General features: G+C 35.9%; 1 protein-coding gene across 5 annotated transcripts in view; it reads right to left on the reverse strand.

Moving 5' to 3' along the window:
* The window catches only part of LOC106869119 (prominin-1-A-like), a 108,079-nt gene that overhangs the window by 66,910 nt on the left and 14,360 nt on the right, over positions 1-26,809 (reverse strand). For 4 of the 5 annotated variants that reach the window (XM_089362546.1, XM_089362548.1, XM_089362549.1 and 1 more), the window contains exons 2-3: positions 26,675-26,809; positions 9,295-9,347 (exon numbers count right to left, since the gene is read on the reverse strand). The exon at positions 26,675-26,809 is cut by the window's right edge and continues 215 nt beyond it. In XM_089362546.1, coding sequence (XP_089218672.1) covers positions 9,295-9,347; positions 26,675-26,809 — 188 coding nt within the window. The remainder of the gene's footprint in view (positions 1-9,294; positions 9,348-26,674) is intronic. The other variant, XM_089362550.1, reaches the window with a different exon arrangement.

Genomic DNA, 26,809 nt, shown 5'->3' on the forward strand with positions numbered 1-26,809 from the left:
AAACAAAACTACTCACGCACTCACTCACACGCACAATATATATAAATATACATCTATACTCACAAATATATATCTTTATACATACATGTAAATACAAATATACACTCAATATACACAAACATATATAAAAAAAAAAATTTTTTTTAATAAAAAAATTTAAAAAACCACATATATATACACTTAAACCTATATAAATACATACGTAAACATATATACATACACCTAAAAATATACATACATACTAATGCATATAGACTAAAACTCACACCCTCAATATATACATATACATGCATATACACATACCCATATAAACAAAATAAATAAAAAATTATTAGCTAAAGTTTTTATATAAATAAAGTAGTTTATGTCTACATTTTATTTTTCGTTCATCAAAAGAATTAAGTAAATTATTATCCTCATGAAATAATATCTCTTTAAATTCATTATTACATAAATTACAAAAGTTATTACCTATATGATAGGATTTAGCTTTACAAACTATCTCCCATTTTAAAATATATTTAATATTTTTAGCTTTAAGTTCCCAAATATATTTACTGAGGCCAGTAGAATTAATTAAATTTCTATTCTTAAATGAGTGCATATGTTGAGCTACTCTTAATTTAATTTTATTAGAAGTCGAACCTATATAAATCTTATTTAAATTATAACCATTATGTTTATTTTCATTCAATAATTTCACTATACATTTATACACTACATCTTTCAAATTACATTTATTATTAAAATTACATTTAGTTTTATCTAAACATGTACAATTAATTATATTCTGGTCAACATTATTACTATTAAAATTAATATTAGAATAATTATTAAATTTAAATTTGTAGTAATTATTTAACTTAAATTTATTAAAAGAAGAGATAATATTAGCAACATTATTAGTAGTGGAATAACCTACACCAAAATTATTTTTAGAAAAAATATAATGATATTTTTTATTATCTCTAAGGAATAAATCAATAACTTTAAAAACTTCATTAATAATGTTAGTTTTAACTTGAACACCGTATGGAATAATTAACCAGAGTTTGTTCTTATTATTGATATTATTGAATTTATTATTAGTATTATTAAATTTATTATTATCATTAAAAAAATTAAAATAATATTTAAAATTGTTTCCATTAAAATTAAGTTTATGTTTAGGTAATTTATTATAATACCAATTATTCTTATTATTCTTATTATTACCTAAGAAGACATTATCATGAGTATAAAAGTTATGTTTATTAAAAAGGTCATTATTATTATAATTATTATTACTACTATTATAAAAATATTTCGGATTATTAAAAAATTTTATATTATTAGTATATCCCGCTTCTTGCAGGGCTTTATTATAATAAGGTGCATGTTTTTCAAAAATCTCTATATTAGAAGATAGTAAAGATATTCTCTTGCCTATAGTAAATGTTAAGGATTTTTTAACTGAGGGTGGGTGATTGCTTTTAGCATGAATGTATTTAATATTTTCATTAATCTTATGGTAAGGTTGGGTATTACCAGTAGATAAATTAAAATTAGCATCTAAATAATTAACGTTATAATACTCATTATAAATAGTAATCTTTAAACCATTTCTTTTAAAAAAAACTATATATTCTCTTCTTATATAATTCTAGTTGTCTATTAGTGCAATTTTTAGTAAGTAATAAAAGGTCATCCCTATATAAACCACCCTCCAATTTTAAGTTTTCAAGTTCAAGTTCAGATAATAAATATATACCTACTAAATCAGTTACCTGTGCTGAATCAGGCGCCCCCATTGGTATATCAAAATAATCTTTGGTATCTTTTCTAGCCCACAATTTATTATCATATTTAATCAATGATTTCCTAGCCATTTTAACTACTTTTACTTCATCGTTAGTCATACCTACTTTCTTCATAGCAAAAATTAGGGCCTTATTTAGTACAATTTCATTTATAGAAGAATAATAATTGTCAATATCAATTTGAATAAATTTATACCTATATTTATCATTAATACTATTAAACCAATTTAAAGTATCTACTGTGGAATTCCATAATTTAAGATAATTAATTCCATTTAATTTGTTAATATATTTATCTAAAATTATTTTACTTAATTTACCTAGATCTGACTTACAAGGACAAATAAGGCTAACTTTAGGGTCAGAATAAAAATTATCTTTATGGTATTTTAAAGTAATTCTAGGGTGCATCGGTACATAAGGTTCTGTCTTACTATCAAGTTCGTATTTAATCATTATTAATTTAGAGGCCTTATTAATCAAATTTAAAGTATTTTCTGGAACTATCTTATATTTTTTATTAATTTCTTTCTCTAATAAATAATCATATAGTTTTACATCTAGTTTATATAAGTTCCTAGTTTTATCAGATTGTACAATAATACCATCCATATTTCTAAATTGTTTAATTTTAATGGCTAAATTTCTTAAATAATCATTATGTCTATTTGGATATTTATGAAATTTAATATTTTCCACTACTTTCCAAATACTATCCTCTAAAATTTGTAAATCCCTATTATACGGTGGTTCTTTTCTGGATTTAAATTTAGAATTAATGTAATTTAAATTATCTACATCATGAACATTAGTAATATTATGAATATTATTAAAATAAGCTTTCCATTTCATTCTAGTAATAAATTCTTTAATATTATTAATAAGTTTCAAAATATATTCCTTTCTAGATGAATTCCAAAACAGTGGCTCAATCCTACCTGTAAATTCCATAATCAACGAAAAATTGAAAGTTAAATACAAACAACAAACGTTAATTATAAATTAGAAAATAATAATAATATTAAGGACAAAATCCAAAATTACAGGTAAAAAACTCAATTAAAATCAATTTATAAAAAATATATATGCTACGCTCATCGGTCCCCGGAACATCTTCATTGAGAGGATGGACTATTCTCGGAATGTAAATTTTCTAATGTTAGCACTTCAAAATGTAGTGGAGTCTTGATTTTGAAATTCCTGTATATGTGTATGTGTGTGTGTGTGTGTTTGTGTGTGTGTATGTTTGTGTGTCTGTGTGTGTGTCTCTGTGTGTGTGTATGTATGTATGCATGTATTTATGTATGTATGTATGTATGTATGCATGTATGTGTATATATGTATATATAAATTTTGAATATTATTACAATACAATAGTATCAATTTCCTACCAAATAAAGCACCCTAAAAGTAGAACTATAAATAAGAAATAATGGTACAACAAAGCACCAATGTTTGCTAGAAATAGCAGTCGGTAACGATACGACGCTATGTAAAGCTTCAATGAAATGTATACTGGCAAAGATGTATGCGGGCAGTGAACTTTAAAAATTTTCGGCTTACCTCTAGAAAGAACTTCGGAAGAGTGGACAACCTAGAATGGACAATTTAGGACCCGAGTTTCGGACTTTCCAAAATATGTTTGCTATCGTAAATTTGATTAGTCCTCATCACCTAGATTCACCCGAGACGAAAGTTTAAAATATCGCTACATCTTGCCAGAATGTGTGTGTGTGTGTGTGTGTGTGTGTGTGTGTGTGTGTGTGTGTGTGTGTGTTCGTGAGACTTTGTGTCTGTGTTTGTATCTCACCACCGCATTACAACCATTGTTGGTGTGTTTACTTCCAGTAATAAAGCAGTTTGGCAAAAAGTCCTCAACCAATACGCTGCTGTGAGTGCCGCTGGATGGCAAACTCTGGTGATGATGTTATTTAGTGCTTTCCGATCTATGACGTTGACCTTAGCATGCTTGAGGTCGAGGCACTGTGACTTCAAATTGTTTCGCCCATGTCTTCTTTGGTGCGCTGCGCTTGATTCACCTTACGTTACATAGTTGTATGGGGGGTGCTCCATCTTGCTGGAAATAAAACTCTACACCTTGAAAGTCCACTTGAATGCTTAGCATTACTGATTGTCGCAGCAAGTTCAAGTAAATAGGATCAGTACAGTACCGTCAAAAAAATGGTCCAATCAATCTTTTTGATGATAAGCTGTCCAAACTGTAAGTTTTGTAAAATTACCGTCATATTCCGCTGTAATATACAGAATCTCAGATCTCTACTAGGTGCAATAGTGGTGCTTAATTGAACCATTTCTCCAAACAATATTTCTTGGAAAGTGTACATCTACGCATCTTGATAAGTGCCATTCGCAAAACTACCCTCATCGGTCTCCGGATCATCTTCATTGAGAGCGTGGACTATTCTCGGAATGTAAATTTTCCAATGTTAGCACTTCAAAATGTAGTGGAGTCTTAATTTTGAAATTCCTCTACATGTATGTATGTATGTAAGTATGTATGTATGTATGTATGTATGTATGTATGTATGTATGTATGTATATATATATATATATATATATATATATATATATATATATATATATATATATATATATATATATATATATATATATAAAGTGAAGTACATTGCCATTTAAATGTGGCTGACCCCTAGGGGTGGATGTTACTGTTGCTTTTAGCCCCAGGAGGACATCTCTTCCAGCTGGCTTATCGACACACTTCTGTGTCCTGTTTGTTTTGCCAAGGGAAGTTATCCCTCTCATCGTGATCTGTAGCACGAACGGACTCGGGTTTCAGGGTTATTTCCCTTCGTCAGCGTCCGATAGCCACCGATCTGCGATGACAGAGATAAATTCTTGGCAACCTTATGTACCTTTTTCCAGTGAAATTCTTCACTGATATCGAAAAAGTGAAAACAAGCAATGTTAATTCTCTAAATTAGGTTTTAACAGTAACCTGTATATATGGTCTATATACAGGTCCAATGTTACATCTAAAAAATTAGCTAAAGATGTATCATCTTCAAAAATTATGCGCATTCCCATTCGGCGAAAAAATTTAGCTAATATATTCTTAACCCTTTGTACTGTTGTTTAGAACTATTCCTAAGATATGAGGCAATCATCCCTATATAGACCTTCCCCCCTAATGTTTGGGAATTGATCTACCATTTCCTTAAGTATGAAGGAACATACAATGTCAGCTATCTGTGCCGAATCAGAACTCCCCATAGGGACATCAAATGCATCCGGGGTATCTTTACGAATCCAAATTTTGTTATTGAAATTAATAAATGATTTTCTAGTCGCTAATATTACATTAATCTCATCCCTTGTAAGCCCTGCCTGATTGTGTGCAAACCACAATGCTTTATTAAGTATAACACGATTAATTGAAGAATAAAAATTCGCCATATCAAATTGGATAAATTTCACATTTTCCTTACCGTTAATCAATTTGAACCATTCTACGACTTGTGTAGAATTAGACCATAGATGAAGCTTTAATTTCCTTACTATTGTAGGGATATATTTATCTAATATATTCTTAGCTGACATTGTATGTTCCTTCATACTTAAGGAAATGGTAGATCAATTCCCAAACATTAGGTGGGAAGGTCTGTATAGGGATGATTGCTTCTTATATCTTAGGAATAGCTCTAAACAACAGTACAAAGGGTTAAGAATATATTAGCTAGATTTTTTCGCCGAATGGGAATGCGCATAATTTTTGAAGATGATACATCTTTAGCTAAATTTTTTAGATGTAACATTGGACCTGTATAATAAAACATATAGACCATATCATAAGCCTTCTACTAACCTTAAATACATTATCAAATTTAGTAATCACCCCAAATCAATAACCGATAATTTGGTTCATAATATATATATCACTAAGATTATCTAACCTATCGGCAAATACCTATGTTTTCGAGAATGAGGCAAAATTCTATAACTCTGCCTTATCTAAAGCAGGTTATAAAGATAAGGTATACTATATTATACCAGATTCTGATTCATCTAATGCAGGTGTAAATTGTAGCAATATCAATAATAACATTAATACTACTAATAATAATATTAACATGGTATGAAAGAATAAAGGCAAACCACAATACCCTTGTCATGTATCCAACACTAACAAAGATAGAGTAAAATTTTTTAGGAATAGTTGTGATAGCTATAATTCCAAAAATGAGGATAATTTATGGTTCGTTATTCCATTTGGTAAACAAATTAAATCAAACTTAATTACCCTGTTCAGGAATGTAGTTAGTAAAAATTTTCCCCAAAACTCGCATTACTATAAAGTCACTAACGCACATAAGGTAAGGCTTGGCTTTTCTAATACCAAAAATTTAACACAACTTATCGCCACCCATAACTTAAAACTATTAAGCTCTAATTTTATTGAAGATTCTAGTAACATAAATATAGGTAATAATCTGAATTTTCCAGGTGACACAGTTATAGATAATCTAAAAGTAAACAATAATAATAATAGTACCAATTTTAATAATAACAACATAATAGTAATATCTGAAATTAATCCTAATAGAATCAAATTCCTAAGTGCAAATGCAAAAACTAAAAAATACTGTATACAGGTGTAATGTTTTAACCAAGAATGGAATTTGGAGTTATATTGGCTCATCGTCACTTGAAATCTCGAGAATATCGAACCATTACTCATCATTTAGAGACAGAAAAAACAAAATAGCACGGCGTTAGTAGTTTAATTTGGCAACTGAAAGACCAAAATAAGGAGTACTCTTTAGAACGGTCAATTCTAGGAAAATCGTTTTCGTATGACAAGGGCAAAAATTTTTGTTCCCTATGTAATTTTTGTTCCCTATATAATTGTATTTCATACTTTTTACTAAGGGTGACCTGATTAACAAAATCACATTTAGATCTTTCAGATGTTTACATATGAATAAACATACATTTTTGTTCTATTAATCGATATTATTAATCTAATTTAGTGAGGTTAGTTTACTACATAGTTTCATTTTATTTTAATTTGGTTTAGCTTTAACCACATACCGTGATATTATATTAAATGTGTTTAGCTTTAATTTAATATAACCTTTTCTTATTGGTAAGTTTTGTTCCTATTTAATTGTAATTTCCCTTGTAATTCTTTGTATAGATGATATTGAAATTTTCTTTGACTGCTTGAACTATCTTTTTAATCCATTTATTTATTTAATCTTATTACTAAGTTAATGTACAATTAAGACTAGATTTAGATGGTTGCTATTTGAGTGTAACTTAATTTAGTTTACTTTGTAATTTATAATTTATAATCTCTTATTTATCTTGACAACATATCCTTTATTGGTCTCTATAAGATTATTATAATTTTTAAAAAAAATCAAAATCAGTATAACAATGTGATAGGATCAATAACATTGACTGATTCATTTAGATTTTCTAAAAACACACATATATATTAATTTGCTAGATTTACCTCTCTTTGACCATGAATTTAAGTCTTACATGGTTAACTCTGGATGTATTATTTCTTTTTCATAATATAATACGTTTTTAAAAAAAATTCTTTTTTTAAGTGAGTTGAATTTTTGTTCCTAAGTATCTACTGAATTATCTAATATAATGGTGTCATTTTCAGCTAGTTACTTTACATCATAAAAATTACTTAATTTTTCAGTTATATTTTTTTATATGTGAGTTATTTACGATTATACCGTAATATTTGTTTACTTTTTATGCTATCGATTAAATCCACTACTTCTTTTGATATTATTCTTAATATTGTATTTAAACCCCATTACTAAGTTAATTAATTTAATTTTTCTTTAAATTTGTTAGCTGCAATGTGAATGTATCCTAATTCATTTCACTTATTTTTATTCATTATTTATAATTTTGATAGCAGCAATATAAATGTAACCTAATTTATATATGTTTTTACTTATTATTTCTCATTTTTTACAATTTATATTCTCTAATCTATGCGGTTTACATAACCATATAAAGTCTCATTACTGTTCTAAATCTTAAATCAATATAATTTTTTGTTTAGATTATGTACATTTGAGTAGATTATATTATATTATACATAAGCATTATTTATTAGATTTACCTCTCTTTGATTATTAACTTGTAAAAATATTTTTAATATTTTCAATATATAGCAGTTTATTTTCTTCTTTCTTTGTTTTATTTACTTTCATAAGTCCAACGGATTTTTAAGAAAATGACAGCGTCCCTTACTCGTTCGCTACTTAACATCATAGGCTAATATCTTAACTTAACAACACTTCTCACTTACTCTGCTTTCTAACGGTTTTCAAGACCGATATTCTATACAGTATCAATATGTTTCATGTCTTTTCAACCTGTTTATATACATGTAATTTTAGGACAACTATTAATGTTGTCTGTTTTTTACTGCCTGCTATGAATTAAGTAATATGACCCTGAAGAGATACAATATTCCATATTTTATAATATGCATGAGTTTATCTGGATATTGCATCGAAATGATCATAGGTCATAATAAAGTTTTTATAATGGATCGTCTTTTAGCACTTATTTAAATTGATATATATAAAAGATTAAAAAAACAGTGGAAAAACTACAGAAGGCTAGTGTTATATTATTAAAGTATATGTTTAAATCGTTCGTTGTGTTTTCCAAAACGGAGGCGAACACCTTTCGGCTTGAAAAATTAAGACTAGGATATTTTCCTACTTTTAACATGAAACCAATAGTAGCCTTAATTCACAAATAAAGAAATTATATCCCCTAATGCGGTGTTGAACACTCATTTTCATCGTTCGACATTTATATATATATATAACACGCTCATGTGTATATATATATATATATATATATATATATATATATATATATACACATGAGCGTGTTATATATATATATATATGTCGAACGATGAAAATGAGTGTTCAACACCGCATTAGGGGATATAATTTCTTTATTTGTGAATTAAGGCTACTATTGGTTTCATGTTAAAAGTAGGAAAATATCCTAGTCTTAATTTTTCAAGCCGAAAGGTGTTCGCCTCCGTTTTGGAAAACACAACGAACGATTTAAACATATACTTCGTAGGCGGAAACTGAAAGAAGTCTGTCGAATATATATATATTCGACAGACTTCTTTCAGTTTCCGCCTACGAAAATCCTCACAAAGCTTTGGTGAGGCCGAGGCTATAGCAGAAGACTCTTGCCCTAGGTGCTACACAATAAGAATAAACTCGAAACAATGTGCTTGCGTAAAGAAATGGTGCATCGGCCGGGAATGTATATGCAGTTTTTTTGGGGTGATTTTGGCAACGTTCTCTATATATATATGCATTACGATGTGTATCTATCATGTTTGATATGTTTGTACATATGTGAGCGCGTGTGTTTGTATGCTTGTTTGTGCGCGCGCTTATGTGCGAGTACATTTGTGCTTGTTAATATATAAATCTGAGCCTACCTCTTGCACAACCTTCATGTCAAGCTTCATACCCTTGACCTGTTGATATACATCTGCAAAATGAAAATATAATTCAAATAGAAACAATTCATTGGATTACACAATAACCTCCACTAAACAAATGGCCAAATAACAGACAGTCGATTCTCCCTCTGTTCCTACCTTACCTTCTTAAATAATAGTAGGGCATTTGTTGTCAAGTAGATAAAAATGAAATGCCTTTCGTCTTCATTTTGCTCTATCAGGGTTGACATATAACTGAACAAAGACATCATCAAAATAATGTTCAATCAAAAGCATGTCTACGCCAAGACTCCTCCGTATCAATTCTTTTCAACTCTTTTTAATCTGCGTATACATGTTAAGAATTGATGCGCGCAAAAATTCCTTAATTGAAATTTTCCTTTTAGTTGGAGTAAAAGAAAAAATAGCATCACCTGTTAGTACCAGCTAAAAGAAACGCAGATTCATTTCAGTGCTTATGGGAAGGAAAACTCTGATCATTGTTTGCATCAAATGACAATTACGAAATGTTAGACACTTTCAATATAGTACGACGGGGTAACCCCAAAACATCAGAATTTTGCAATATTATTTTATTCACTTAGTTTTACATGTTTGCACTTTTATCGCCTTCAATGTATTCTCCACTGTTCGAAGCAGTCCTAGAACTCCTGCGAAGTGATACCTTTTAACGCCTCCATCGTTTCTTACTTCACATCTTCCACATCTGCAAAACGTGTTCCTTTAAGGACTTTTTTCATTCGGGGGAACAAAAAATAGTTGTAGGGAGCAGAATGTGGGTAAACGGTGTCATGCCATTTTTTATCAAAACATTTCTCACACTCAAGGCGGTATGCGAAGGTGCATTGTCGTGATGATACCACCACTCTCCACTTTGACACTGGTCGGGACGTTTTCGTCTTGCCGTGTCTAGCAAATGCTTCAGAACTGCCAAGTAAAATGTCTTGTCAACAGTTTGACCAGGTGGAATAAATGCTGTGTGGACAAATCCTTTCGCATTGAAACAAATCAGCATTGTCTTCACATTGAACTTCGCTTGACGCACTTTTGGTGGGGCTTGGGGACGTTGAATGTTCCATTGACTTGGTTGCTGCTTCGTTTCTGGGTCGAACCCATAACACCAGCTTTCGTAACCAGTGATGACTTTCGAAAAAACGTCCGGATCAACTTCCAACTGTTCTTTCAGTTCACGACACACATTGGGTCATGGTTGCTTTTAATCTTCCGTGAGTGAGACACAAATTTTGCTGCAACTCTTTTCGATCTCAATTCCTAGCTCAAAATTCGTTGCCAGGAGCTCCAGGACGCATCAGTCATAATAATAAGTTCGTCAATTGTTCGGCGACGGTCCTCCAATTTCCGTGATATTTTCATTCGTTCAGAAGTTCGACGGTCGCCCTGAACGAGGTTGGTCTTCAAGAGACATGTTACAATTCCTAAAGTGTGAAAACCACTTGTAAACATGTGCTTTGCTCATGGCAGTGTCCTTGTAAGCTGTTTGAAGCATAAGAACTATTTCAGCCACCTTTTTCCCCAGCAGAAAACAGAATTTGATAGAAGTACGCTGTCCTTTCGTTTCAGTCATCGCAAAAATCGACGAACAAGGGAGAAGCACAGCAAAACAAAGACGCACCACGTGGCAGTACGACTTCGCACGACGACTCCTGTCGGCAGACTAATGTCTGAGTGTCGCATCAAGTGGCTTCTAGCGGCGGAACCCTGAACTACAACGGGCTTGTCTTACACAGAACGTTTCCGGTTACTTGCGAAACGGTTAATACAGACTGCCAGTCAATTAACATTTATATATACAAAATGAAGTGTGTTATGAATAATTTATAACCACTATCCCTTAACATACTTACGCATGCTGTTGACCCAAATCAAATCTTTCCGTTTGCTCCTCTTGCTTTTTAATTATTCAAATTATTGTAGCCTAAATGTATTCAAAACTATTTTCTATATGCATAATTATAAAAAAGAAATTTCAAATGGGTCAATTTCACAAATTTGGATGATGTACGAAATGTCGGACGCAACAAATATTTAACTGACATTTCCCTCACATTGAAAGAAAGGAGAAAAAAACAGCTAACGGTAATTCTCCCAACGAAGAGGATAAAATATCAAAAATATAGGTTGTTTTGTTTGCTGGCAGTCACTACACTATCCCTTAACATACTTACGCATACTGTTGACCCAAATCAAATCTTCCGTTTGCTCCTCTTGATTTTTAATTATTCAAATTATTGTAGCCTAAATGTATTCAAAACTATTTTCTATATGTAAAAATATGTCACTAATCAAGCAGACTTCATGACTGAAACATTCCTATTTCTGTTCTTTGCCTGCAAAGATCAGATTTACGTTCCGATAAGTTACCAACAATAATTACTGCTATTATTTTTAAAAGAGAAATATACCATGAATTAAGACATTCACTACATCACCTCTTAACTTCTTTATCCAGATTCAGATTATAGGCTCACAATGAATCATGTCTTTTTTTTTTCTGTTTTTCGTCTGTAGCACTTTCAGACGATTTTGACTCTTCGTTGCGAATGTGAATCTGAGAAACCATAAATATTTTTAATATGTAAAAGAAAAGATTAGTCCTAGGAAATTAGTGGGAGTCTGCTTCGGCAACAGTTATACAGTTTTATTCGTTGAGGAGAAGAGAACCAGATATTTCAGGATTATTCCTTCTGGTAAATCCGAAGTTAGGCCTAGTGTAAAGAGACATAACTAACTAATTCATACATCGTAATCAATCGGATATGATTGATTTTCAAGTAGTAGTTGCTTTACTTTCTGTGTTAGATTTTAAATTGATAGAGCAACAATAACGAATGTCGGAGCAGAGTTGTTGTTCAACACCAGGTCAACATGATCAAGCAGATCTGTGATCAAAGTTATTTCGGCGGTTAAAATTTCGTCTTTTCGGATATTTTTTGCCTCAGAGTTTCAGATTAGATTATCCCACAACATTGCTTTGCTAAGATGATAAACTGTAAATAGAAAGTGGTTTAGCTGATACTTCCAGAAGGTCAAGCGACTAGATAGATTTTTCCCTTATTGACTTCTTGCATCGTTTTTAATAGGATGAAAGGGACAGAGTCGATGTCAATGGGATTTACTTTTGGTTTTGTTATTCAATGACTTAGTCTGTGGTAGATGGGCAGAGTCATGATACTTTTAAGAGCCTCTATGACGAATTGACAGAGTCGTTAGAGCGTAGATTTTAGCGATATTTGCTACAGCTTTCAGTGCTGTGAGTTCAAAGCTAACCAAAATAACTACATTTCATCCTTTCAGGATCGACAAAAAAAAGTTGTATTCCATAGCGGTGGATCGACGGAATAGTTGGAGCGTCTATTAAGATGCCTTTCGTTATTTGTTCAGGATCTTTACGTTCTGTGTTCTTAGATGCTGAACTAAATTATCATTCGGATTAGCAACATCGACTGGACCTTTGGTACCTTTAGCAGAATTCATATTGTATCAACTCTTAGGATGAGGTCCTTCGCTTCAGGATGATTTTGTTCCATCACTCATAGAGGATACTGAAAATTTTAAGTGTCATAGACATAACCCTTCCCATTCTAACTAAACAGAACACAAGAAATGGTAATAAAAAATTCAACGAACGTGATTGCCGAGCAACATCAAGAAATGAACAGAGAGGAAGATGACTGAGAAACTGATGAAGTCAACTGGTGAACGGGACAAAGGAGATTGCTTTACTGGCTAGTTAGGAATCTTTAAGCTCATTAATAATTAAGTGAAATGATTTAACAGACCAATAATAATAATAATAATAATAATAATAATAATAATAATAATAATAATAATAATAATAAGATCAATGCCTACCTACAAAGAACTACCAGGCCAACATATTAAAGAACGGCAGCTCCCCATTATGTCGTATATGCCAACAACAAAATGAGACCATCGATCATGTTGTCTCCATGTGCAGTCTGCTTGCGCCTACAGAGTATCTCAACAGGCATGATAGAGCTGCACAATATATTCACTGGGTAATATGCAAAAACCTGGACTTGCCCCATGATAAAAACTGGTGGGAACACAAACCACCCCCAGTACTTGAAAATGATCACATTGCACTCCTCTGGAACTTCACCATTCAAACTGACAGAAAGATAGACGCAAATAGGCCAGACATCATACTGAAAGACTTCAGACAAAAATCATGCCTCCTCATTGATATGACTGTCCCAATTGATATAAACGTATCTGTCAAGATCTACCAAAAACTGAGCAAATATAAAGATCTTGAAATAGAAATTAGCAAAATGTGGAATCTGAAGACGAAAACAATACCTATTGTCATAGGTGCCCTGGGAATGACAGCGAAACGGGCTGATTACTACCTAGCTCAGATACCAGGAAACCCCAAAATGGCTGAAGTCCAAAAGATAGTGCTCATGGGAACTGCCCATATCCTACGTAAAATACTGTCTATGTGATCTCAAATTTTAAAGCAAACATAATTTTCTTATGGTTTCTTAAACATTCACTTGAACAAAACTGTACAAATCCAAATATATGGTACCCTAGGCATAACACCTACATGAACTTCTAACTTGTTGTCTCTTGAGGTCTCTGGGTGAGACTTGGATCCAACTTGTACAAATGCAAAACAAAAGTCAAACATAAAATAATAATAATAATAATAATAATGACAAGAGCACTCAGAGAGCGCATACCTCCACCAAGGCAACACCAACGTCCTCTCAACGATTAGCCAGAGATGGTTTTCAAAATAAGAATATCTGAAATAAACTCGACTGCTCTCACAAATGAGAATACTAAAAATGAACCTGACAGCTCTCAAAAATTAAGTAAAAAACCGGAAAAATAATCCAGAATCCTTGTCCGGTACCGGATTGATCCCAAAATCGTGCTATTCACGAAGCCAAGCATCTCCAAAAGTTTCGTCCGAATCCATCCAGCAGTTCTTGAGATATCTTGTCCACCGACAAACAAACAAACAAACACGACTGAAGACAATACCTCCGCCTTCGCTAAGGCAGAAGTAATAATAAGACTGAGGAAATGGAAGAGTTCTGGAAGAAGATATGGAGCAACAAAAAAGAATATAATACTGAAGCTTACTGGATAGAACGTGAGAAAGTGAAACTGGATGAAGTTGAAGAGTAGAAATACGAGGCAATAGAAATAGAAGACCTAAGATGCGTTCTTAGAAAGTCTCACAAATGGAGAACCCCAGGAATGGACCGGATCTCTAACTTCTGGCCGAATTGTTTGACAAAGCACACCAAAATTTTGCTGCATCCCTAACTGATGTCATCTAGAACCCAGAGCAAATACCCGCCCGGCTGGCTGAAGGAACAATACACCTTCTACCAAAAACAAGGTAGCATGGCCAAGTGGAACGCACGTCTCCTTCTAAACCATAGTAATAGGATGAGGCAATCCAACAGCATCAACATCAAAATAGGCATCTTTCAGGGTAACTCCCTCTCCCCATTATTCACTGATCCCACTCACAAACGAACTGAGTAACACCAGGTATGAGTTCAAAATGTATTATCTATAATATAAATCCCATTCTCTGTGTGTGCGTGTGTATGTGTGTGTGTGCGTGTGTGTGCGTGTGCGTGTGCGTGTGTGTGTGTGTGTGTGTGTGTGTGTGTGTGTGTAACACATTATAAAGGCCGTATTTTTCAACTGATTTTCTCCAAACTGTGAACATACATTACTTATGTTCCAGGGATGGTTTTAGACTCTTAAAACTTCTTACAAGTAATGGGTCCCCTGGGGGCAGAAGACACCTGTTCCTGGGTTACGTGGGGAAGAGAGGTAACTCTTTGCGAAGTAACTTTCAGAAATTTGTTGTCTCCCTTACACCCATTCCGCAAAAACATATCACAATCTCATCTGATACATAAAATAGAGATGTGTGTGTATTCACTTTTCACAGGAAAACGGCTTCAACCAATTGCTTCCATACTTGTGATGCGGGAATAATTTAACCTCGGATATATGTCAGGCTCTTCATTTGATTTTTTAATTAAAAATAAAGAATATCACTTTTTATTTAACATTCATGTCTTTGAAAGTTTTTTAGAATATTCACCTCCAGTTTTCTAGCGACAGTGACATCTATATCTCTCTGTCTATATGTCTATCTATTTCTATCTCTCTCTATCCATCTCTATGCTCATATCTGTCTATCTCTCTATCTCTCTGTATCTATCTGTCTATATCTTATTTGTCTAACTAGCTAGCTAGCTAGTGCTCTCTCTCTCTCTCTCTCTCTCTCTCTCTCTCTCTCTCTCTCTCTCTCTCTCTCTCTTTATTGTTCTCACTTTCATAGTTTAGACGCTATTGTTTTTACTTTAAGTTCAATCGCGTTTGTTTTCACTGTAAGTTTTCAATCGCTATTTACAAAACAACAACAGCAACAAATTACTTACAGAAAGAAGTTCACAATTACTGATGAAAGTAATTTCATACATTATTTACTGACAGAAGTAATTTAATAAATTTCACTTTAATCCGTACACTTCATTGAATTTGCCTACAAATTTCTTATTTACTTTTGTAATGTTTTGTGTTTTTTTTTTATTGACAGAATTACTGATAAAAGTAAGTTCATAATTTACTGTCAGATGTAACTTAAAAAATTTCACTTAAATCCGTACACTTAGTAATTTCCAGAAAAATTTCTTATTTACTTTTGCAACGGTTTTGTGGCGTTCTGTTGCTAACGGCTTTTTTTCTGGTTCCTTCGATACTGCCTCTATGGTTCACTAAGGGGCAAATTTCGCTTCAACCCGTACAAGTCTTTATATTCCGTAATTTCTGCCAGTCATATTAAGAAATATAATTTCCGTTACCCAGTTATTTTCATTGTTTTCTATCTTCTGCACCCGTGTATTTCTATATATGTATACAACCATGCCTAGAAGAAAATGTCAAATTTGTCTACAATGTCATGGTCAGCCAAAAGAATGTCTCTGTCCAGGGAAAGAAAGACAGCTGCAGAAAGGGAAGCATACCAAGAAACGAGATTGTGCCCTACAACAGTGAGAACATCTCAAAGTTATGAACAGAAGTATACATAGCTGACAAGGAGTAAATCCCCACTGAAGAACGAAAAGCAATTGCAACAGCTTAAAAATGCAATTTCCACGAAGCAGCTTCCAATTATGATACAAAAGTTCATTATGCAGATGACACTAGAGTTTCCACTGGTGCAATGACAACTGAGTGCATACATTGTAAAGCAAGGAAGTGGCCAGGAGAGGCACCTGTACTTTGCTGCAGTACCTGCAATACCCCAACCTCCAGAGCCATTGAAGAAACTGTTGTCAACTGACCAAGATTCCAAGATTCCAAGATTCCAAGTACTCCCAAAGCAAAATTAGACAATACAACGCTGCACTACATGTGACAATATTTGGAGCCACAAGAGATTTAACTGAGCTAGGATTCATGCAAACTTTCAAGATCCAAGGTCAGATCTATCATCGGATTGGCTCTCTAATACCTCTGTCAAATAAGTCAACAAAATCGGCCTTTGATTGTTTATAATCTGTACCTGATTTTTGGTTACAAAATAAGCTACACAAAACGTGTTTTTGAATTACGAGTATTTATATACATATATGAGTTGAAAACTTTCTTTTAACATTTCACTTAACGTCTATGGTCCATGTAGTTGAGAGTTGTGTAATCTAGACGGCATTTTTTTATTTCTTTATTCTCTTTAAGCCGGGCAACGTCTGGTATTTCTGCTAGTATTATAGTAAATCCGCTATTTCATATGAACGATCTGAAGCTGTTTCCTAGAAATTACGAAGAGCTAGTAGGCCTGTTAACAACTGTTAAAGAGTTCAGTAATAATATTGAGATGGATATTGGCCTTGATAAGTGTGGTGTGCTAAAGCAACTTTTGCAAGAGGAAAGCTCAACCAAACAGCTTCCATTAATTCAGATACCGACACTGCCATCAAGGAGCTTGACCCACAAGAAAGCTATAAATACCTGGTAGATAAACGAAGGAGACGGTATACAACATGCTACTATGAAGGAAAAAATACGAAAGGAGTATTACAAAAACTAAAAACTCCAAAAATCTCATCGAGTAGTCCAATACAGTTTTACATCATTAACTGGAATCTTAAAGAACACCAACGCCCAGACAGGAAGGGAAGAAAACTACTAACATTTAAGAACATGCACCACCCAAAAGCAGACGTTGCTCGTCTGTACCTACCTAGAAGAAATGAAGGAAGAGGAATGATACAGGTAGAACTGTGCAATAGGACCTCCAAAACAGTAATGAAAGAGTACTTATCGAGTACAGAGAACTGGATGCTGCGGCTTGTACGCAAACACGAAAGCAGCAAAACTCACATTCTATTGTCAAGGAAGCTAGCAAATTCGCAAGGGAACTTGGCATTATCCCTGAATTAGATGAAGAGCCAGAAACCACTGCCACGAAAAAAGCAAAATGGATCAAACAGACTTCAAAAAAGAACGGGCAGAAACAAATTGAGGAGCGGTGGAGCCAGAAGCCTTTGAATGGACAGTATACACTTCAAGCTGAAATGCTGATGTAGACCAAGCAACAACCCATCAGTGGCTGAGAAACTCAGGGCTGAAAACAGAGACTGAAGAATTCATATTGGTGGCACAAGATCAAAGCTTGCTTACCAAAAACTACCAGTCTATCGTTCTTCAAAACGGTTCTGACTCTAAATGCAGATTTTGCGATAAATTTGATGATACAATAGACCATCTCGTCTTGGGGTGTCCTGTGCTGACACCAAACGAATACAAAAATCGCCACGATAGTGTAGGACAGTATTTACATTGGAAAATATGTAAATACTACGAAATCAGCACTCATGCTTACTGGTATGAACATCATCCTGAGCCAGTTGTTGAAGGTAAAAATGTCACTATCCTCTGGAATTTTCCAGTCAATACCGACAGAATGATCCAGGTTAATCGACCAGACATTGTCATTAAAGACAGAGAAGAAAAAACTTGTAGACTAACAGATATAAGTGTTCCCACTGATAAAAAATATATCTGTAAAGGAATTTGACAAATTAACTAAATATAAGGACCTGGAAATTGAAATACAAAAGATGTGGCATCTTAAAGCAAGAAATGTTCCTGTTATTGTGGGTGCCCTAATTATGATAAGAAAAGGGTGTCAGAAACGTCTAGATAATATCGCTGGAGAACCATGTCTCAGAGATATCCAAAAGATTGTGCTGACAAGTGCTGCCCACATCCTTGGAAAAAATCCTATCAATTTAAATATTTGTGTTGTATTACATCATGATATTTCGCTACTGTCCCTTTGACTTTCCCTCCCCAAGCTTTCAGTCATACTGTAACATCCCTTATCATTCACTCGCTCTAGGACGCTGGGTGTGCCTCGGTGAGTGATTGTAACAAACATGCTGATTAAAAGTAAATAATAATAATAATAATAATAATAATAATAATAATAATAATAATAATAATAATGATAATAATAATAATAATAATAATAATAATAATAATAATAATAATAATAATAATAATAATAATAATAATAGCAAGGTATGAAAAGCGTGTTAAATTCTTCCGAGATAATAACATGTTCAAAAATAACCCCAAAAATTTCTACAGGAAGATAGGGAAAACACCAGTAACAATAAAGTCTGTCCCATCAAAAGAAGAAGTGCAAGAATTTTGGAATAAAATCTGGGCAGAAGATAAAACACACAATGAAAAGGCCCCTTGGATTGATAGAATAGCTACAGACCTAGACTCCTTAGAGGAGCAAAAGTGGGAGGGGGTCAGGGTAGAAGATATAAGATCTGCTCTCAGGAGGTCAAGCAAATGGAAGTCTCCAGGAAAGGATAAAATTCCTAACTTCTGGTTGAATGCCTTCCCAGAAAGCCATGAACTGCTAACAAAACTTTACAACGATGTTTTGCAAAATCCTAGTTTGATGCCCTCTTGGCTAGTTAATGGTTTAACATTCCTGCTTCCAAAAAATGAGGAAACAAACGAACCAAAAAATTATCGCCCCATAACCTGCTTAACAACAATGTATAAGACGCTAACATCTGTCCTAACCGAGTACACCTATAGTTTTTTAATAGAAAGTAGCATATTCCCTAATGAGCAAAAGGGATGTAAACGTGGATCTTATGGTTGTAAAGATCAGCTACTCATCAATAAGATGATCTTAGAAGATTGTCACAAGCGACACAAAAACTTGTCAATAGCCTGGATAGACTATAAAAAGGCCTTTGATAGCCTACCACATAGCTGGATTAGGAAATGTCTGGAAATGTATAAAATAGCTCCTACTCTGCGAAACTTTTTATCTGTAAGTATGAGATCATGGAGAACCACACTGATGTTGAACAATGACAATGAATCTCTAAATGCTGGAGATGTAAGAATTTCATGTGGCATTTTCCAGGGTGACTCACTATCACCACTCCTCTTCTGTCTAGCCCTAATACCGCTCTCAAAATTGCTCAATGATGCACAGTATGGTTATAAAATATTTGATAAAAATATAAATCATCTCATTTACATGGATGATTTAAAGCTCTTTGCAAAAAATGACCAACAACTCAAAGGCCTACTAGCGATTGTTAAACAATTCAGTGATGACATCAGGATGCAATTTGGCCTTGATAAATGTGCAAAAGCTATCTTTATCAAAGGAAAAATGACAAATACATCTAATGTGAACCTTGACCAGCAAAATGTCATAAAAGAGTTAGAACCAGCGGAGAGCTACAAATACCTAGGGGTAATTGAAGGGGACAATATCAAGCACTCAGTGATGAGGGAAAGGATCAGAAGAGAATGTTATCGCAGGGTGAGAGCAATACTGAAGACAGAGCTGAACGCGAGAAACAGGATCGAAGCGATCAATGCTCTAGCCATACCAGTCGTGACTTACAGTTTCAACATCGTTAACTGGTCAATTACTGAAATATGTAATGTTGACAGAAAAATACGAAAACTGTTGACAATGCATAGAATGCACCACCCTAAGGCAGATATAGAACGTCTTTATCTGCCAAGAAAAGAGGGAGGTCGAGGACTACTACAGCTGGCATTATCAATGAAGGTAGCCACAATTGGCCTAGACACCTATATGAAAAACTCTGAGGACTGGATGCTAAAACTTGTCTTAAAATATGAAAGCAAGAAAGCATCTTACTCAGTAACAAAACAGGCAAAGGAATATCTAAGTGAATTCCAATTGCAACAAATTCAAGAATTAGACGAACTAGAAACACCTACAGAAAAAGCTAAGCGCTTGAAAACCCGTGCTAAAATTGCTGCCTTAGCTATTATGACTGAAAAATGGCATGGAAAACCTCTCAATGGCAAATACCCAAAGAGAGCGAATAATGCAGATATTGACAAAGCCCTTACCCACCAATGGTTAATGGCCTCTGGATTGAAATCAGAAACAGAGGGGTTTATCATAGCAGCCCAAGATCAATGCCTACCTACAAAGAACTACCAGGCCAACATATTAAAGAACGGCAGCTCCCCATTATGTCGTATATGCCAACAACAAAATGAGACCATCGATCATGTTGTCTCCATGTGCAGTCTGCTTGCGCCTACAGAGTATCTCAACAGGCATGATAGAGCTGCACAATATATTCACTGGGTAATATGCAAAAACCTGGACTTGCCCCATGATAAAAACTGGTGGGAACACAAACCACCCCCAGTACTTGAAAATGATCACATTGCACTCCTCTGGAACTTCACCATTCAAACTGACAGAAAGATAGACGCAAATAGGCCAGACATCATACTGAAAGACTTCAGACAAAAATCATGCCTCCTCATTGATATGACTGTCCCAATTGATATAAACGTATCTGTCAAGACCTACCAAAAACTGAGCAAATATAAAGATCTTGAAATAGAAATTAGCAAAATGTGGAATCTGAAGACGAAAACAATACCTATTGTCATAGGTGCCCTGGGAATGACAGCGAAACGGGCTGATTACTACCTAGCTCAGATACCAGGAAACCCCAAAATGGCTGAAGTCCAAAAGATAGTGCTCATGGGAACTGCCCATATCCTACGTAAAATACTGTCTATGTGATCTCAAATTTTAAAGCAAACATAATTTTCTTATGGTTTCTTAAACATTCACTTGAACAAAACTGTACAAATCCAAATATATGGTACCCTAGGCATAACACCTACATGAACTTCTAACTTGTTGTCTCTTGAGGTCTCTGGGTGAGACTTGGATCCAACTTGTACAAATGCAAAACAAAAGTCAAACATAAAATAATAATAATAATAATAATAATGATAATAATATGTCGTGTATGTCAACAACAAAAGGAAACATTGTCTCCGTGTGCAGTTTTCCTGTGCCTACAGAGTATCTCAACAGGCACAATATATTCACTGAGTAATTTGCAAAAACCTGGACTTGCCCCATGGTGGGAACACAAACCACCTCCAGTGCTTGAAAATGATCACATCTCACTCCTCTGGAACTTCACCATTCAAACTGACAGAAAGATAGATGAAAATAGGCCAGACATTATATTGAAAGACTTCAGACAAAAATCATACCTCCTCATTGATATGACTGTCCCAATCGATATAAACGTATCTGTCAAGGCCTATCAAAAACTGAGCAAGTGTAAAGATCTTGAAATAGAAATTAGCAAAATGTGGAACCTGAAGACTAATACAATACCTGTTGTCATAGGCTTTTTGAAGGAGAAAGAAAACATGTTGATTTACCATCAACCATGTGACGATGCTTTTTGCATGCATACAAGACCATTACTATATGTCTCATCAACAAAAAAGAAGAAGCAGATTGAAATTATGTTCGAAAAAGCCTTGATTACAACTGATCACTTTCAAATAGGAGCTAAAAGCTGACAATCAGAAACTCTGACTTCAGAGGAGAGAAACTGAAAGAAAAATAATTAATAGCAAATACAACAGAAGTCAGTTAGCAGTGCAGAAAGACGTGTGAGAACAAGCAATAAATGTCATAGCAGCTACTTCACGAGAAGATATAGATTTCTTTGGTGAGAAACCCGGCTTGAAGCGGGTTTCTCACCAAAGATAAGAACTCTTTGCATACAATAAAACAGTGGCTCATAATGTTTTTCTGGTATCAGTACTCATATCAGCATTTGAACTACTTGACTGGACACTTGATGAGATACGATCCAGCAAATGTCAACATAAATCTAAAGATCAGTGAAAAAGAAAACACTTAGGCTGAACTACTGAGAAATTTACAGCTATTTTACCTGGATTACAAGTTCCAACTTATACTCGTCATTATTGGGGCACTCGGGTCTTTTACCAACGATCTCAGCACATATTTTGAGAAAGTAGAGTCAGAGGCAAGCGATTCCCAGCCACGGACTGAAATGCTGCAGGCCTCAAGGGAAGTTTTCAGGCTGTCCTTGTATCGCCTTAGTGGCCTTCCATGGTTTCTTACTCCAGAAGCCAGCTCAGAGAAGTTAATCTTTGGTAGACGCGCATCGTTCATTCGGCGGACTACATGTCCGACCCACCGGAGCTGGGCCTTCATGATGAGGGCTTCGATTCTGGGCATTTCGGCTCTGCGATGCACCTAAGTGTTAGAGACTCTGTCCTACCAAGAAAGTGCCATGATTTGTCGCAAGCAGCGGCGGTGGAACTGGTCAAGTACTCGCATTTGCCTCCTATACAGCGTCCACGCCCCACAGCCGCAGAGCAGAGAGGTGATGACGACTGCCCTATAGACTGCCAGCTTTGTGGAAAGTCTGATGCCTCGTTCGGCCCACACACGTGTCCAAAGTCTGCCAAACGAAGCTCCTGCTTTTGCAAGCCTCATGGAGACATCTTTGTGCATGCTGCAGTTTGAGGACAGGCAGCTTTCTAGGTATGTAAAGCTCTCTACGTTGCTCAGATTTGTACCCTGAATCTCAATCTGAGACTCAGGAGGTGTCAGGTCAGGTGCAGGCTGAAGCATTACTTCAGTTTTTCGCAGGCTAATGGTCAGTCCGAAGGCTTTTGCTACTTCTGCAAGACAAGTAGCAAGTTCTTGCAGGTTGGGTTCATTCAATGCTGCAAGCGCACAATCGTCCGCAAACAGGAAGTCTCTCACTAGGGCGTCCAGGACTTTGGTTTTTGCCTTCAGACGTCTGAGGTCAAAGAATCGGCCGTCACATCTGTAGAGAATAGTGACACCAGCATCAGACTTTGACCGGGTGTGGAAGAGCATGGTAGCAAACATGAGGCTGAAGAGTGTGGGAGCCATCACACAGCCTTGCTTCACGTCATTGAAGACCGGGAATGGATCAGAGACATCTCCGTTTTCCACGATGCGAGCCATCATGCCATCATGAAATGAATTGATGATCCTGATGAGCTTTGGTGGGCAGCCTAGCTTGGACAAGATATCCCACAGGCCCTCTCGGTTGACAGTGTCAAAATATTCGTCAGGTCCACGAAGAGGATGTAGAGGTTCTGGTTTTGTTCTCGGCGCTTCTCTTGTATATGCCGTACCGCAAAGACATGTCTATTGTCCCCCTGTTGTTCCTAAATCTACACTGGCTCTCTGAGACCACGTCGTCCAGCAGGTGGTGTGTGATGCGATTCAGAAAAACACAGGCTATGACCCTTCCTGTGTTGCTCAGCAATGAGATGCCTCTGTGGTAGTCACATGAAGCTCTGTTCCCCTTGTTCTTGTACAGATACACGATGTTAGCATCCTTGAAGTCCTGCGGCACTGATCCATCGTCCCAGAACTGCTGTATCAGCTCACTCAACTTGATGGCAACAGCTTCACCACCCTCTATGAAGATCTCTGGGGGGTATTCCGTCAGGACCAGGTGCTTTCCCCACATGTAGTTGCTTGATGGACTTCTGGATTTCTGCCAGTGTTGGGGCGGTCATCAAGCGACACCAGGACTGGGCCCTGTGGCATGTCTTGGATGGCCTGTTGGTCAATCTGAGAAGGTCTGTTTAGCAGCTGACTGAAGTGTTCACTCCAGCGCTGTGTGATGTCACTCTTCTCATTAATCTGGGTTCCATCGGCAGAGCGCACAGGTGCCATTGCATTTAGCGTGGGGCCATACACGTCTTTCAGGCCGGCAAAGAACTTCTTGGCGTTGTGTTCGTCTGCATACTGCTGTAGTTCTACAGCTTTGTTTTCCCACCACTTGTCTTACATCTGTCGCAGCTCAGTCTACACCTTTCCTCTGATGTTCTTGAAGCGTCGTGCTTGGCTTGACAGTCTTTGTCGTTGAGCCAGGCTGTGAAGGCTTCTTTCTTCTCCTGGAGGAGGGTGGTGATCTCCTTCTTGTTGTCAAACCAGTCTTGGTGTTTCGGTTTTGTCTGGCCAAGGGTAAAGCTGGCAGAGTCATACACTGCATCCCGGAAGTTGACCCAGGCCTTCTCAAGGTTTCCCTCTGCTGGCAGATGTTCAAGCTGGTTCGCAAGGTTGGCAATGAGGGTCTCTTTTGTTTTTGGTTCATTGAGTTTTTGGACGCCCGGTTTCTTTTTAGCATCAGCTTTCTGGCGTCTGTGTCTGTTGGCAATGGAAAAGGACAGTCTACACCTCAACAGCAGGTGATCTGTGCAGTAGTCAGCTCCCCTCATTGCCCTAGTGATGCGAACATCCTGGATGTCACGGTGCCTGATGATCACATAGTCGATCAGGTGCCAATGCTTGGACCTTGGGTGCATCCAGGTAGCCTTGTGGATGTCAGGCAGTTGGTACAGGGTATTGGTGATGGTGAATTTCTGTTCAGCGCAGAAGGTGAGTAGCAGTTGACGGTTGGTATTCTCATGTCCGATGCCATGTGGCCCGATGACATCTGGCCAAGACTGGGCATCTCTGCCTACACGGGCATTGAAGTCCCCGTGTATTAGCAGCTTGTCGTCTTTAGGAACTTCTTGTAGTACTTTGGTGAGGTTCTGATAGAACAACTCTCTCTGCTCCAGAGTGTAGGTCGCGGTGGGGGCGTAAGCACTGATGAGTGTCAAGTGCATCTTGCCTTGGAGAGGAATTCTCATCACCATCAGGTGGTCGCTGATTCCTCTTGGGAGGGACCCCAGGTTCTTGACGAGGGCGGTGCGAATGGCAAAGCCAACTACTGCTGCCCTGCGTTCATCCGGTGCCTTCCCTGATCAAAAGAAAGTGTATCCAGCTCCAGCCTCGGTGATCTCCCCTGTGTCGGCAAGACGTATCTCGCTGAGGGTAGTATTTAATGAAGCTGACAAATACAACAAGAAATCATACTACCTAATAAATACGAAGAAGAAGAAGAAGAAGAAGAAGAAGAAGAAGAAGAAGAAGAAGAAGAAGAAGAAGAAGAAGAAGAAGAAGAAGAAGAAGAAGAAGAGGGGATGGAATCACTGAATCCTGAGCAAGAGAACTGTGGAGGCCTTGGGTTGCTCTTGGAGGGCGGGGAGGCCTCACTACCCGTACAGGAACAGAAGGACCTGCCCACTGCCCATACGATTTATACAATTAAAAAAAAAAAGAACACAGTATATACAATACACACACGCAGAGTCCAAAATGTAACACACACACTACACACACAAACACTCCACAAACACACATAATTGAATGGTTGTTGACTACATTGTAGTTCCTCCGCCCTTTGACAGGTCTTATTTTTTGTTCTGCAAGCCTGGTGGAATTGCTTAGTGGAATTGCCTGGTGGAATTGCCTGGTGGAATTGCCTGGTGGAATTGCCTGGTGGAATTGCCTGGTGGAATTGCCAGTTTAGTCGCCGACGACCTGACCATGGAACAGGTTGTACTGGACTACAAGGTACCAGTAGCACTCGAGAGCGACCTGGCACAATACATACATAGATACATACATACATACATACATACATACACACACACATACATACATACATACATACATACATACATGCATACACACATACATACACACACATACATACACACACATACATACACACACATACATACGTACATACATATGTGTCTAACAAGGAAAGGCTTCATTGTGACTTGTAGACAGTTTCAGAGTGGCCCAACCGGATATCATTTGCAATTGCCTGTCTTTTTCTGTTATTAACATTGCTCACATCAATTGTTCACATTGCTAAATGAATGGAAGCAGCAAAAGGCTATCCATCATTTTCACAACATATAAACTGCATTTCGTCGGCTGTGATTATTTTAAAATTCTCGTTTTTACAAATCTTGAGGGAGTCTAAGATTTAGTAGTAGTAGTAGTAGTAGTAGTAGTAGTAGTAGTAGTAGTAGTAGTAGTAGTAGTAGTAGTACTTACCGATAGGATCAAGTTTCAAAGAATTGTAAACAAATGATCTTGAGAATTTGAAATAAGCACCTAGTCCTTCGAATGAATACTCTAATGACGGAAGAGTGGATGCGGCTTCCGGAAATTCACCCCATGTTTTGTAAC

This window comes from Octopus bimaculoides, chromosome 14, assembly GCF_046866305.1.
Source record: "Octopus bimaculoides isolate indiv1 chromosome 14, ASM4686630v1, whole genome shotgun sequence".
Lineage (NCBI taxonomy): Eukaryota > Metazoa > Mollusca > Cephalopoda > Octopoda > Octopodidae > Octopus > Octopus bimaculoides.